Source organism: Salmo trutta, chromosome 13 (assembly GCF_901001165.1).
Source record: "Salmo trutta chromosome 13, fSalTru1.1, whole genome shotgun sequence".
NCBI classification, from domain to species: Eukaryota; Metazoa; Chordata; class Actinopteri; order Salmoniformes; family Salmonidae; genus Salmo; species Salmo trutta.
In genome coordinates, this window is record NC_042969.1 from 20,435,507 (window position 1) to 20,451,133 (window position 15,627).

At 46.8% G+C, this 15,627-nt stretch overlaps 1 protein-coding gene across 1 annotated transcript in view; it reads left to right on the forward strand.

The window, feature by feature from the left end:
• LOC115205416 (collagen alpha-1(XXIII) chain-like) overlaps positions 1–15,627 on the forward strand; it is a 38,309-nt gene that overhangs the window by 15,403 nt on the left and 7,279 nt on the right. The window contains exons 10-19 of the mRNA XM_029771382.1: positions 335–370; positions 4,765–4,809; positions 5,010–5,090; positions 5,471–5,524; positions 5,652–5,717; positions 5,823–5,849; positions 5,937–5,996; positions 8,448–8,519; positions 8,631–8,657; positions 8,750–8,803. Of these exons, the coding sequence (XP_029627242.1) occupies positions 335–370; positions 4,765–4,809; positions 5,010–5,090; positions 5,471–5,524; positions 5,652–5,717; positions 5,823–5,849; positions 5,937–5,996; positions 8,448–8,519; positions 8,631–8,657; positions 8,750–8,803 (522 nt within the window). The remainder of the gene's footprint in view (positions 1–334; positions 371–4,764; positions 4,810–5,009; positions 5,091–5,470; positions 5,525–5,651; positions 5,718–5,822; positions 5,850–5,936; positions 5,997–8,447; positions 8,520–8,630; positions 8,658–8,749; positions 8,804–15,627) is intronic.

Here is a 15,627-nt window from a genome sequence, read left to right on the forward strand (position 1 = left end):
GTTGTGTGATACAATGCCAGGGTATTGTGTTTTGCCAACTGCATGCCCTGCCTGAATATGGCCATTTTAAGGCCGATTTGCATCGAAGCATCCATAACGAAGCTGGTCCTCATCAGCAAACAGAGAGAGGAAAATAATGATCTGTTTGTTTACTGACAGGGTCGTATTGTGAAATCCACCATCCATCCACAATGTTCCTGTTTTTGTTGAACGCTGTGACAAATTTAATTGAACTGATGCTTTGTATTTTGTGTAACCTCTCTCTCTCTCCTCTCTCTCTCTCTCTTTCTCTCTCTCTCTATCTCTCTCTCTCTCTCTGTCTGTCCCTTTCTAGGGCCCACCAGGATTACCAGGGTCCCCAGGTGGAAAGGTAAGGTCTTATTTATCTAACTATAAACATGCCAACTCTTCTATTAGTTTCTATAATCCATTCTATCAATATCCATTCTATCAATATCCATTCTATCAATATCCATTCTATGAATTTCCTTTCTATCAATATCCATTCTATCAATATCCATTCTGTCAATATACTGTGGCAGATGGCAGGGAGAGGTGAGGTTGAGTGGTTACTGAGGGGAGATATCTTGCAGCCCACTGGCTCCACCCCCTAGCCTTGTATGGACCTCCTGCCCCGATGAGGCAAGGCTGTGTGTGGAACATTAAGCCAGGGAGTGCTTGGGGATAAAAGAGGAAGCAGCCTGCACAAAGAGGCAGAGAAAGGAGAGAAAAATGTGCATTATGAAGAGTGGGAGAAGAGAGGACAATATCTGTGAGATTACTCGTTGTGACCTGGACTGTCGGATTACCTCCCTTGTGTACCGAACTGGATTGTCTGAGGACCCGAGTTTTAGGTTTACCCCTGGAGAACGGAATGGACAATGAGAATGGATTGTGGACTGTGAAGTGATTGGTGAATTCCCCCTTATTCCCCAGTGTACCAAAATCCCTAATAAACACCCCATTTGTATTCTAGTTGTGCTACTGGTACATGTTTTGTTATTGAACTTGGTGATGTGGAGATCCCACACCCTTGAGCCTGCTACATATGGTGGAGAATGCGGGCAACCCAAACCAAGCTCAATAATTTAACAGACACAGAGCACAATAGTGGAGGCGAACATAGCACAGCTGGCTATGCATTGGGAGTTGCAAGATGAACAGCGTCAGATGACCACTCTCCTGCAAGCTGAACTTAGTCAGCTGACAGCTGCCCAGGCCGGCATAGTGGCAGGCGCAGAATTCTCTTGTCCCAAACCCAGTAGGTTTATACTGAAGCTGACAGAGGCTGGCGACATTGAAGCTTGCCTTCGAGAGGACGGTGGCTAGGGAGAAATGGCCCCATGAGCAGTGGGCCAGCCTGTTAGCACCCTTCCTGTCAGGCGTGGCACAGAAGACCTATCAGGATCTGACGGTTGACCAGGCAACGCATTACGAGGTGCTGAAAAAGGAGATCCTGCACCGGTATGGTTACACCCTGATTAGCAGGGCACAAAGATTCCATGTTGGGGCATATGATCTTACAGCATCCCACCGATCACAAATGCATAATCTAATTAGGCTGGCTAACTACTGAGCCCCTGACGCTCACGACCATCGAGAAAGTGGTCATAGATACATTTCTACGCTCTCTCCCATTCGAAGCTAAATAGTTAGCCAGCCAAGCTAACCCCCAGATCGCAGATCAACTGGTGGAAGGACAACAGGTGGCTTTGGAGGTCCTGCACAGTGGACAACCACGGAAGGAGGAACCCTTCACTCGCCCGAAGGAGCAAAAAAGGATGGAGGACCACGCCGGGACCCCGGCCAAGGATGGAGGAACACCCACAGCCAGCTGCCTGAGATGACGCCCCTTCTTGGACAGCGGGAAATGCTATGAGTGTGGAGAGCCGGGACACATCGCCTGGAACTGTTCAAACTGCTATGTCCCAATGCCTTCGGCCTCAACCAGTGAGGTAGCCAACCTGTGGCCCTGCGGCTTGCTGATGGCATGCTGGACTAGGGAGAATGGTCCTTCCCCTGTCACCCCGGTAAGAGCCAATGGAAAGGACACCACGGCACTTGTGGACTCTGGTAGTATGGTGATCATCGCCCAGTCCCCGAACCTTGTGGAGACCGTGGCCATCATGTGCATACACGGTGAGACCAAGGACTACCCTATCACACTCCTCCACTTACAGACCACAAAGGGACAACACACGAGACCAGTGGGAGTCGTCCCAAACCTGCCTGTGCCGGTCCTTATCGGGAGGGATTTCCCGATGGTCAGCCAACTGTGGACCAGTATGTCTGGAGACGTAGGGAACCAGAAGGGAGGAGGAAGCCGGAGAGGTGGGAGGGATGCCAGAAGGCGTAATGACTGGATGTGTGGATTCCAGGATGTGGACCCGCAGGCATCAACCAAACCCCTCTTGGAGGGGGACTCTAAAGCCAGACTGGAGGGAGAGGTGGCGAGTCTGGAAGACATGTTCCCAATGAACCATGAGGTGGCACCAGAGCCCGCCTCTCTAGCGGGCCGGTTCGGTACGGCCCAACTGCAGGATCCCAACTTGGCCAGCACTCTCCAGCAGGTGGCTGCGGTAGACGGAAAGCCAGTGGAGGGGTAAGTCAAGTAACCTACTCCCATTTTTGTATAAAGAACAAGTTGCTATATCAGGTTGTGAAGAAGAATGACGAATGTCTGGAGTTTTTGTTGGTTCCCCATCCCTTTGTACCATCTGTCCTGCATTTGGCGCACTCCAACCTTCTTGGGGCTCACCTAGGGGTGGAGAAGACCTTAGACAGGATCAAGGCACAATTTTACTGCCAAGGGGTGAAGAGAGCAGTGGAAGAATATTGCCGCAGTTGCCCAGAGTGCCAGAAAAACCCAGTTTTCGCAGTCCCTTAATTCCCCTACCTATTATTTCAGTCCCTTTCAGCAGGATTGCAATGGACTTGGTGGGACCTCTACCCAAGAGCAACCGAGGGCACCAATACTTTCTAGTGATTTTGTGATTCTGGATTATGCCACCAGGTACCCGGAAGCCATTCCCCTGCGCACCATGGCCACCAAGGGAATCACACATGAGTTGGTCATGCTGTTCTCCCGAGTAGGCATCCCTGATGAAATATTGACCAACTAAGGCACCCCGTTCATGTCACAAATCATGAAGGATCTATGCAAGCTAATGAAAATAATCCAGTTGTGCACCTCAGTGTATCACCCACAGCCTGATGGGTTGATGGAAAGATTAAATCAAACCCTGAAGCAGATGATAAAGAAGGTGATGGAGGCTGACTGAAAGAATTAGGACCTACCTGATGTTCTCGATCCGAGAAGTGCCCCAAGCTTCAACAGGATTCTCTCCCTTCGAACTCATGTACGGGAGACAACCCCGAGGACTGCTGGACGTGGCTAAAGAAGCCTGGGAACCACAACCGTTGCCCCGCCGAACCTTGGTGGAGCACGTGGGTGACATGAGAGATCGGATGGCAACCCTGTGGCCCCTGGTAAGGGAACACATGCTAGAGGCCCAGGAGGCCCAAGTGCGGGTGTACAACAGAGGGTTACAACGAAGGGACTTTCATCCAGGAGCAAAGTGTCGATGTTTGTCCCCACCTCAGAATGTAAGCTTTTGGCCCGATGGAACAGGCCATACGAAGTCATTGAGAAGGTGGGTGAAGTTAAATGTAGGGTCAGACAGCCGACACGTAGGCATCTGACCCAGCTTTACCATGTGAATTTGCTAAAGAAATGGAATGCACGTGATGTACTCTATTACCCTGAAGAAGGCTACCACAGAGAACAAGCTGGCAGAGGTGCCAATGGGGGAGCAGCTGAGCCAAGCCCAGAAGCAGGAGCTGGGGGATTTGGTCGGCCAAAACCTGGATCTGTTCTCCAGTGAACCAGGACACACCGATCTGGCACAGCATCATCATCAGACCCGGGAAAAAGGTGAAGTTGAAACCCTACCGGAAGCAAGGAGAGAGGCTGTCAGGACCGAGATAAAATCGATGTTGGAAGCTGATATAATCAAATAGTGAGTGGTGCAGCCCCCCGAGTTTTAGGATTGCCCCTGGAGAACGGAATGGACTACGAGAATGGCTTGTGGACTGTGAAGTAATTGGTGAATTCCCCCTTATTCCCCAGTGTACAAAAATCCCTAATAAACTGCCCATTTGTTTTCTAGTTGTGCTACTGGTGCATGTTTTGTTATTGAACTTGGTGACGTGGAAACCCCACACACTTGAGCCTGCTACAATACATTATATCAATATATACTGAGTATATAAAACATTATTTCCATGACAAAGACTGACCAGGTGAAAGCTATGGTCCCTTATTGATGTCACTTGTTAAATCCACTTCAATCAATGTAAATGAAGGATTGTGTATGTGTGCCATTCAGAGGGTGAATGGGCAAGACAAAATATTTAAGTGCCTTTGAACGGGGTATGGTAGTAGGTGCCAGGCGCACCAGTTTGAATCAAGAACTGCAACACTGGTGGGTTTTTCACACTCAACAGTTTCCTGTATGTATCAAGAATGGTCCACCACTCAAAGGACATCCAGCCAACTTGACACAACCGTGGGAAGCATTGGAGTCAACATGGGCCAGTATCCCTGTGGAATACTTTTGACACCTTGTAGAGTCCATGACCTGATGAATTGAGGATGTTCTGAAGGAAATGAGGGGGGTAAAATACTATGCATTGTAGTTTTAATCACTGGAAGTCAATGAAGACTCTTGAGGATGAGTTAAGTTATTTTCCTCCCCACTCCAGGGAGAGCTAGGCTTGCCTGGACCATCTGGACTGGATGGGGAGAAGGTATGGTAGTCACACTAATGTCCAGTTAACATTTTGAATATCCCACAATCCCATTAAATCAGCATATCATTCCAATGTTCGCTGAACAGAACAGTCATTCAGTACATTTTGTATTTAATGCAATTTTTATCTGGGATGATCATGAACATAGTTAATCGAAGCTCCCCTCACCTTTGAACTCTACCCTCCTCTCCTGTTAGGGTCCGAAGGGAGATATGGGGGAGACAGGGTCAATCGGAGAGAAAGGAGAGAAAGGAGAGATGGGTCTCTCTGGGCCAGGGGTAAGTATAGATAGACTAGAATCATACACTGATGAGTCTCTCTGGGTCAGTGGTTAGTATAGATAGACTAGAATCATACACTGAGTCTCTAGGCCAGGGGTTAGTAGAGAGAGACTAGTCATACACTGATACTGATAGACAGTTGAGTGGCACGACCTGTTGAGTGCTGTAAGAAGATGTTAAATCCCCCTGTCTGTCTGTCTGTCTGTCTGTCTGTCTGTCTGTCTGTCTGTCTGTCTGTCTGTCTGTCTGTCTGTCTGTCTGTCTGTCTGTCTGTCTGTCTGTTTGTCTGTCTGTCTGTCTGTCTGTCTGTCTGTCTGTCTGTCTGTCTGTCTGTCTGTCTGTCTGTCTGTCTGTCTGTCTGTCTGTCTGTGTCTCAGGGAATAGATGGACAGAAGGGAGAGATGGGAGACTCCAGGCTGGAAGATAACCTGGTAAGAGAAACACACTGAAAGTCACTACGTGCACAAGTTGGCCCACGGGACATTGGTTTTAACACTGCTTCAGACAGACAGTGGGGTGACATTGATATGATCATCTTGATTGTGTTCTGTCATTCAGGTTCAGATGATTTCTCAGCCGGGCCCCCCCGGCCCCCCAGGACTCCCCGGACCTCCAGGGTACATGGTGAGTGTTAGAATATAACAGCTTCACCCCTCTGTTCCCCAATATACATGATGCGGCTGAATCCCTTCAGATACATAGCACTGATATGATCTCTGTGTCTTCCAGGGTCACCATGGAATGCCTGGCCCTAAGGTAAGATTAGAGCTCCAGGGCTCCAGTAATGTCTGTATTCTGAAGCTGCTCTGGAGTGTAGAGTGAGAATCATGTGTTCCCATGCAGGGAGAGCCTGGAGACAGAGCTAAAGGGGACAAGGGAGACATTGGACCTGCTGGACTGAGGGTGAGTGATACTGTAGACCAGGGGTAGACAACTAGATTCAGCCGCGGGCAGCTTTTTATCAGAGTGGATGGTCGCGGGGCCGGATCATAATTAAGATCATTTGGACACTGCAAATTGACCACAACTAGCCCAAAAAGAGGGGAGTTTTGAAAATAGCTATCGTTGCATATCTTGAGACACCATCAGTTATCTTTTTTTATTAGTGGGAATACTTGGAAACAGATTGACTAAAGTAACCTCATTTTCAGCTGAATTCCTGGTGATTTTAGTCTTTTTAACAAAAAACTTACATCCCAAAAAATAAATAACATTAATAATAATATACACTACATGACCAAAAGTATGTGGAAGCCTGCTCGTTGAAAATCTCATTCCAGAGTCATGGGCATTACATTGGAGTTGGTCCCCCCCTTTGCTGCTATAACAGCCTCCACTCTTCTGGGAAGGCTTTCCACTAGATGTTGGAACATTGCTGCGGGGACTTGCTTCCATTCAGCCACAACAGCATTATGTGAGGTCGGGCACTGATGTTGGGCAATGCATTCGGGCAGGTAGCGTTCTCCTGGCACCCGCCAAACCCAGATTTGTCTTTTGGACTGCCGGTAAAGCGTGATTCATCACTCCAGGGAATGCGTTTCCACTGCTCCAGAGTCCAATGGTGGCGAGCTTTACACCACCCCAGCCGATGCTTGGCATTGAGTATGGTGATCTTAGGCTTGTGAGCAGCTGCTCGGCCATGGAAACCCATTTAATGAAGCCCTCAACAAACAGTTATTGTGCTGACGTTGCTTCTAGAGGCAGTTTGGAACTCGGTAGTGAGTGTTGCAACCAAGGACAGACGCTTTTTACACGCTACGCGCTTCAGCACTCGGCGGTCCCTGTTCTGTGAGCTTGTGTGACGAGCTTGTGTGACACAATAACAGCACTTACAGTTGACCGGGGCAGCTCTAGCAGGGCAGAGATTTTGCAAACTGACTTGTTGGAAAGGTGGCATCCTATGACAGTGCCACACTGAAAGTCACTGAGCTCTTCAGTAAGGCCATTCTACTGCCAATGTTTGTAGATTGCATGGCTGTTGTGCTCGATTTCATACACCTGTCAGCCACGGGCGTGGCTGAAAAAGCAAAATCCACTAATTTAAAGGGATGTCCACATACTTGTGTGTGTGTGTGTGTGTGTATATATATATATATATATATATCACAGGAGGTTGGTGGTACCTTATTAATTGGGGAAAACGGGCTCATGGTAATGACTGGAGTGGACTCAGTGAAATGGTATCAAACACACGGTTTCCAGAAAAACCCTTGAATGAGTAGGTGTGTCCAAACTTTTGACTGGTTGAGTATCTGGAGCATCAGCATTTGTGGGTTTGATTTCAGGCTCAAAATGGCCAGAAACAAAGAACTTTCTTCTGAAACTCGTCAGTCTATTCTTGTTCTGAGAAATGAAGGCTATTCCATGCGAGATATTGTCAAGAAACTGAAGATCTCATACAACGCTGTGAACTATTGCCTTCACAGAACAGCGTAAACTGGCTCTAACCAGAATAGAAAGAGGAGTGGGAGGCCCTTATGCACAACTGAGCAAGAGGACAAGTACATTATAGTGTCTAGTTTGAGAAACAGACGCCTCACAAGTCCTCAACTGGCAGCTTCATTAAATAGTAGCCACAAAACACCAGTCTCAATGTCAACAGTGAAGAGGCGACTCCGGGATGCTGGCCTTCTAGGCAGAGTTGCAAAGAAAAAGCCATATCTCAGACTGGCCAATAAAAGGAAAGATTAAGATGGGCAAAAGAACACCGACACTAGACAGAGGCCAGCCTCCCGGAGTCGCCTCTTCACTGTTGACGTTGAGACTGGTGTTTTGCGGATATTGGCAATTTCTCGCATGGAATAGCCTTCATTTCTCAGAACAAGAATAGACTGATGAGTTTCAGAAGAAAGTTCTTTGTTTCTGGCCATTTTGAGCCTGTAATCGAACCCACAAATGCTGATGCTCCAGATACTCAACTAGTCTAAAGAAGGACAGTTTTATTGCTTCTTTAATCAAACAACAGTTTTCAGCTGTGCTAACGTAATTGCAAAAGGGTTTTCTAATGATCAATTAGCCTTTTAAAATGATAAAATTGGATTAGCTAACACAACGTGGCATTGGAGCACAGGAGTGATGGTTGCCGATAATGGGCCTCTGTACGCCTATGTAGATATTCCATAAAAAACCTGCTGTTTCCAGCTACAATAGTCATTTACAACATTAACAATGTCTACACTGTATTTCTGATCAATTTGATGTTATTTCAATGGACAAAAAATTTGTTTTTCTTTCAAAAACAAGGACATTTCTAAGTGACCCCAAACTTTTGAACGGTAGTGTATGTATGAGATTAGGAGGAGGAAGACCAGCAGTATGATGATGTCCAACATACAGTATGTCTGTCCTCTCCAGGGTATGGATGGTCCTCAGGGTCCCCCTGGTCCCACAGGATTGGTGGGTCTCCCAGGCACAAAAGGAGAGAAGGTGGGTGACGCCATCATCATTAGATAACCTCAGTATATCAGGCCTACAGTCATTGCATTTCATGGTCTTAGTCATGCTGGCACTGATGCATTCATGAATGTGTGTTGACAGGGCAAGTCCGGGGAGCCTGGAATGGATGTAAGGATGAAAGTGTTTTTGACCTTTGACCTGCCACTCTATGACACAGGGAACTCCCTGCAGCACACACTAACCTGTTCCTCCCTCTACAGGGTTTCCCAGGCCTGACTGGTGAGAAGGGATCCGGGGGAGACAGAGGAGACAAGGTTGGAGGAGCATTTTCTTCTCTTCTATAGCCCAGAGTCCTGCTATGATTACACATAATAATCAGTGTTGCTGCACCTGTATAGTCACCTGCCATCATTGACTTAGGTCTTGACAGTTTAAAGTTGATGGGTTAACCAATACGTGTTAGAAGGGGTGTAAAGTACTTAAGAAATTTAAAGTACTATTTAAGTCGTTTTTTGGAGGTATTTGTACTTTACTTTGCTATTTATATTTTGACTCCTTTTACTTCACTTCTAAAGAAATAATGTACTTTTTACTCCAAACATTTTCCCTGACACCCAAAAGTACTCGTTCGTCATTTTATATTAAGGTATCTTTACTTTTACTCAAGTATGACAATTGTGTACTTTTTCCATCACTGCATGTTAATACCATAAAACATTGGGTAGGGATCTGAGATTAATTACTAATGGTTACTATGACCACACAAGGACCATAAGTACACTACTAGGGTGCTGTAGGGAACTGTAGTTGTTAATATACTAGGATGATCTGTAAATATGGCCACCAAAATACACAGCATCAAATCCAATTTTATTTGTCACTGGCGCCGAATACAACAGGTATAGACTTTTCAAAGTAAGGCTTTTTTTATTAGCAAACAATAATAACAAAAATTCAAGGAAACGATAACACAATAAAAAAAAATGCGAGGCTATGTACAAGGAGTACCAGTGCCAAGTCAATGTGCAGGGGTACGAGGTAGTTAAGGTAATTGAGGTAATACAGTATGTATTAAAAGTGACTAGGCAGTCAGGATATATAATAAACAGAGTAGCAGCAGCGTATGTAAAGAGTGAAATTGTGTCTATTTGAGAGTGTGTGTTTGTGGAGTCAATATGTGTGTGTGTGTGTGTGTGTGTGTGTGTGTGTGTGTGTGTGTGTGTGTGTGTGTGTGTGTGTTTGTGTGTGTGTGTGTGTGTGTGTGTGTGTGTGTGTGTGTGTGTGTGTGTTGGAGTGTATTTTGTGTGTGTGTGTAGGTAGGATCTAGTGAGTGTGCAAAAAAGGGGTCAATGCAAATAGTCCGGATAGCCATTTGATTAGCTGTTGACTTGGGGGTAGAAGCTGTTTAGGAGCCTTTTGGTTCCAGACTTGGCGCTCCGGGACCGCTTGCAGTGCGGTAGCAGAGAGAACAGTCTATGACTTGGATGGCTGGAGTCTTTTTTAGGACTTTCCTCTGACACTGTCTGGTATAGAGGTCCTGGATGTCTGGGAGCTCGGCCCCAGTGATGTACTGGACCGTACTCACTACCATCTGTACTGCCTTGCGGTCGGATGCCAAGCAGTTGCCATACCAAGCGGTGATGCAGTCAGTCAAGATGCTCTCAATAATGCAGCTGTAGAACTTTTTGAGGATCTGAGGGTCCATGCCAAATCTTTTCAGCCTCCTGAGGAGGAAGAGGCATTGTCGTGCCCCCTTCATGACTGTGTTGATGTGTGTGGACCATGATAGGTTCTTAGTGATGTGGACACTAAGGAACTTGAAGCTCTCGACCTGCTCCACTTTGGCTCCATTGATGTGAATGGGGGCGTGTTCGGCCCTCCATTTCCTGTAGTCCATGATCAGCTCCTTTGTCTTTCTGACGTTGAGGGAGAGGGTGTTGTCCTGGAACCACCATGCCAGGTCTCTGACCTCCTTCCTGTAGGCTGTCTCATCATCGTCATGATGCCTTGCATGAGTGTTTCAAATCCCATTTTTCCTCACTAGTATTTGAAGTCTCTGTGATGTGACAACCACTGTGCTAGTCTAGTTTGCCTTTGTGGCTATGCCTTCAATGAAGGTAATGAAATAATACAAATAATAAGAGTGTGGGGTATAGGGGTGGGGTATAGGGGTCTGTTTTTATAGGAGGGGTGTATAGTATGGGGTATAGGGGGCTGTTTTTATAGGAGGGGTGTATAGTCTGGGGTATAGGGGGCTGTTTATAGGAGGTGTATAGTATGGGGTATAGGGGGCTGTTTATAGGAGGTGTATAGTATGGGGTATAGGGGGTTGTTTTTATAGGAGGGGTGTATAGTCTGGGGTATAGGGGGCTGTTTATAGGAGGGGTGTATAGTATGGGGTATAGGGGGCTGTTTTTATAGGAGGGGTGTATAGTATGGGGTATAGGGGGCTGTTTTTATAGGAGGGGTGTATAGTATGGGGTATAGGGGGCTGTTTTTATAGGAGGTGTATAGTCTGGGGTATAGGGGTCTGTTTTTATAGGAGGGGTGTATAGTATGGGGTATAGGGGGCTGTTTTTATAGGAGGGGTGTATAGTCTGGGGTATAGGGGGCTGTTTATAGGAGGTGTATAGTATGGGGTATAGGGGGCTGTTTATAGGAGGTGTATAGTATGGGGTATAGGGGGCTGTTTTTATAGGAGGGGTGTATAGTCTGGGGTATAGGGGGCTGTTTATAGGAGGGGTGTATAGTATGGGGTATAGGGGGCTGTTTTTATAGGAGGGGTGTATAGTATGGGGTATAGGGGGCTGTTTTTATAGGAGGGGTGTATAGTATGGGGTATAGGGGGCTGTTTTTATAGGAGGGGTGTATAGTATGGGGTATAGGGGGCTGTTTTTATAGGAGGTGTATAGTCTGGGGTATAGGGGACTGTTTTTATAGGAGGGGTGTATAGTCTGGGGTATAGGGGGCTGTTTTTATAGGAGGGGTGTATAGTCTGGGGTATAGGGGGCTGTTTATAGGAGAGGTGTATAGTATGGGGTATAGGGGGCTGTTTATAGGAGAGGTGTATAGTATGGGGTATAGGGGGCAGTTTATAGGAGAGGTGTATAGTATGGGGTATAGGGGGCTGTTTATAGGAGAGGTGTATAGTATGGGGTATAGGGGCTGTTTATAGGAGGTGTATAGTCTGGTGTATAGGGGGCTGTTTATAGGAGAGGTGTATAGTATGGGGTATAGGGGGCTGTTTATAGGAGAGGTGTATAGTATGGGGTATAGGGGGCAGTTTATAGGAGAGGTGTATAGTATGGGGTATAGGGGGCTGTTTATAGGAGAGGTGTATAGTATGGGGTATAGGGGGCTGTTTATAGGAGGTGTATAGTCTGGTGTATAGGGGACTGTTTTTATAGGAGGTGTATCGTATGGAGTATAGGGGGCTGTTTATAGGAGGTGTATAGTATGGGGTATAGGGGGCTGTTTATAGGAGGTGTATAGTATGGGGTATAGGGGGCTGTTTATAGGAGGTGTATAGTATGGGAAATAGGGGGCTGTTTCCTCACTCAGACCGACTCATTTGTGGCATCTGGGAATCTGAAAGTGGAAGAAACAGTAGTTCTTTCTATAGTAACAACATCACAGCTTTGAGGTGACTTATGCATCCAAACAAGACCTGGAGTCCATTCAGTATCAGAAGTCTCAATGCTAATGTTATAGAATAGTGTCTGGCTATGCATTCAAGCTAATGCTAGTGAAAACAGTGACTATGGCCATAGAGGTAACTTTACTGCATATAGTAATATATCGCTATGCGTGGATCTCAGTCTCTCCTGGCCAATAGACTACTTAAAGAACATTCTGAGTGTTGAGGTAATTTAAATATACTGTCTGTGTGGAGTGTCTGTCTATGTGGAGTGTCTGTCTATGTGGAGTGTCTGTCTATGTGGAGTGTCTGTCTATGTGAAGTGTCTGTCTATGTGGAGTGTCTGTCTATGTGGAGTGTCTGTCTATGTGGAGTGTCTGTCTATGTGGAGTGTCTGTCTATGTGGAGTGTCTGTCTATGTGGAGTGTCTGTCTATGTGGAGTGTGTCTGTCTATGTGGAGTGTCTGTCTGTCTATGTGGAGTGTCTGTCTGTCTATGTGGAGTGTCTGTCTGTCTATGTGGAGTGTCTGTCTGTCTATGTGGAGTGTCTGTCTGTCTATGTGGAGTGTTTGTCTGTCTATGTGGAGTGTCTGTCTATGTGGAGTGTGTCTGTCTATGTGGAGTGTGTCTGTCTATGTGGAGTGTCTGTCTGTCTATGTGGAGTGTCTGTCTGTCTATGTGGAGTGTCTGTCTGTCTATGTGGAGTGTCTGTCTGTCTATGTGGAGTGTCTGTCTGTCTATGTGGAGTGTCTGTCTGTCTATGTGGAGTGTCTGTCTGTCTATGTGGAGTGTCTGTCTGTCTATGTGGAGTGTCTGTCTGTCTATGTGGAGTGTTTGTCTGTCTATGTGGAGTGTCTGTCTATGTGGAGTGTCTGTCTATGTGGAGTGTCTGTCTATGTGGAGTGTCTGTCTATGTGGAGTGTCTGTCTATCTATGTGGAGTGTCTGTCTATCTATGTGGAGTGTCTGTCTATCTATGTGGAGTGTCTATCTATCTATATGGAGTGTCTGTCTATGTGGAGTGTCTGTCTATGTGGAGTGTCTGTCTATGTGGAGTGTCTGTCTATGTGGAGTGTCTGTCTATGTGGAGTGTCTACTCCTTTCTGCAACCTTCTCTCCTTTATTGTATCTCCACCTTCTCCTTTTGTATGTTGTCAATGAGCCCCAACCCATGCCTCTACAAGTGTAACCGATGTGAAATTGCTAGCTAGTTAGCGGGGTGCGCGCTAATAGCCTTTCAATCGGTGACGTCACTCGCTCTGAGACCTTGAAGTAGTTGTTCCCCTTGCTCTGCAAGAGCTGCAGCTTTTGTGGAGCGATGGGTAACGATGCTTCCAGGGTGACTGTTGTCTGTGTGCAGAGGGTCCCTGCTTTGAGCCCAGGTAGTGGCGAGGAGAGGGATGGAAGCTATACTGTTACCCAGGCATTTTAAGGAGCTGTCTCGGAAAGGATTCATGTCTTAATTGAGGGTCAGGTTCTGGTTCAGGTGGTACACATTTCCAGACCATATAATTAGGATTACTAGAATGGACATACACGGTGTACCACAGGCATTGAATAAAACTGTATCATCAACCAACTCAATTGACATTGGAATGTTCAATTGTGACCTGGGAATGTTCAATTGTGACATTCGTCGTTAGGAGGAGACCAAGGCGCAGCGTGGGTTGGGTTCAACATATTTTTATTTTCAATGTGATACAACGAACAAAAAGCTAGGCATGCAACACAAAGACAAGATCCCACAACTGACTGTGGGAAAAAGGGCTGCCTAAGTATGATTCCCAATCAGAGACAACAAATGACAGCTGCCTCTGATTGGAAACCATACTCGGCCAATCAAAGAAAAAGACAACATAGACATACAACTCATAGAATGCCACACCCTGACCTAACCAAACAGAGAAAAACGTCTCTCTCAGGTCAGGGCATGACCTCAATGGTGATGTTCAGTGATGCTTATTTGAAGGGACATAATTCTCATGTGCCCCCCATAGAATTAGAAGTACTAATTATTATTATGTGTTTATCTGTTTAGCTTTTTTGGTCTCTCGATATAAGCTAACAATATTCTTAACTCCGGAGCATGTAAAATAACTCCCATATTTCATGTGGGATCATGCACTCGCTTTCTCCTTCAAATTCAGTGTTGTGATAGGCCTACCGTGAACCCATGTTTTTCATATACACTGCTCAAAAAAATAAAGGGAACACTTAAAGTACACAATGTAACTCCAAGTCAATCACACTTCTGTGAAATCAAACTGTCCACTTAGGAAGCAACACTGATTGACAATAAATTTCACATGCTGTTGTGCAAATGGAATAGACAACAGGTGGAAATTATAGGCAATTAGCAAGACACCCCCAATAAAGGAGTGGTTCTGCAGGTGGGGACCACAAACCACTTCTCAGTTCCTATGCTTCCTGGCTGATGTTTTGGTCACTTTTGAATGCTGGCGGTGCTTTCACTCTAGTGGTAGCATGAGACGGAGTCTACAACCCACACAAGTGGCTCAGGTAGTGCAGCTCATCCAGGATGGCACATCAATGCGAGCTGTGGTAAAAAGGTTTGCTGTGTCTGTCAGCGTAGTGTCCAGAGCATGGAGGCGCTACCAGGAGACAGGCCAGTACATCAGGAGACGTGGAGGAGGCCGCAGGAGGGCAACAACCCAGCAGCAGGACCGCTACCTCCGCCTTTGTGCAAGGAGGAGCAGGAGAAGCACTGCCAGAGCCCTGCAAAATGACCTCCAGCAGGCCACAAATGTGCATGTGTCTGCTCAAACGGTCAGAAACAGACTCCATGAGGGTGGTATGAGGGCCCGACATCCACAGGTGGGGGTTGTGCTTACAGCCCAACACCGTGCAGGACGTTTGGCATTTGCCAGAGAACACCAAGATTGGCAAATTCGCCACTGGCGCCCTGTGCTCTTCACAGATGAAAGCAGGTTCACACTGAGCACGTGACAGACGTGACAGAGTCTGGAGACGCCGTGGAGAACGTTCTGCTGCCTGCAACATTCTCCAGCATGACCGGTTTGGCGGTGGGTCAGTCATGGTGTGGGGTGGCATTTCTTTGGGGGGCCGCACAGCCCTCCATGTGCTCGCCAGAGGTAGCCTGACTGCCATTAGGTACCGAGATGAGATCCTCAGACCCCTTGTGAGACTATATGCTGGTGCAGTTGGCCCTGGGTTCCTCCTAATGCAAGACAATGCTAGACCTCATGTGGCTGGAGTGTGTCAGCAGTTCCTGCAAGAGGAAGGCATTGATACTATGGACTGGCCCGCCCATTCCCCAGACCTGAATCCAATTGAGCACATCTGGGACATCATGTCTCGCTCCATCCACCAACGCCACGTTGCACCACAGACTGTCCAGGAGTTGGCAGATGCTTTAGTCCAGGTCTGGGAGGAGATCCGTCAGGAGACCATCCGCCACCTCATCAGGAGCATGCCCAGGCATTGTAGGGAGGTCATACAGGCATGTGGAGGCCACACACAC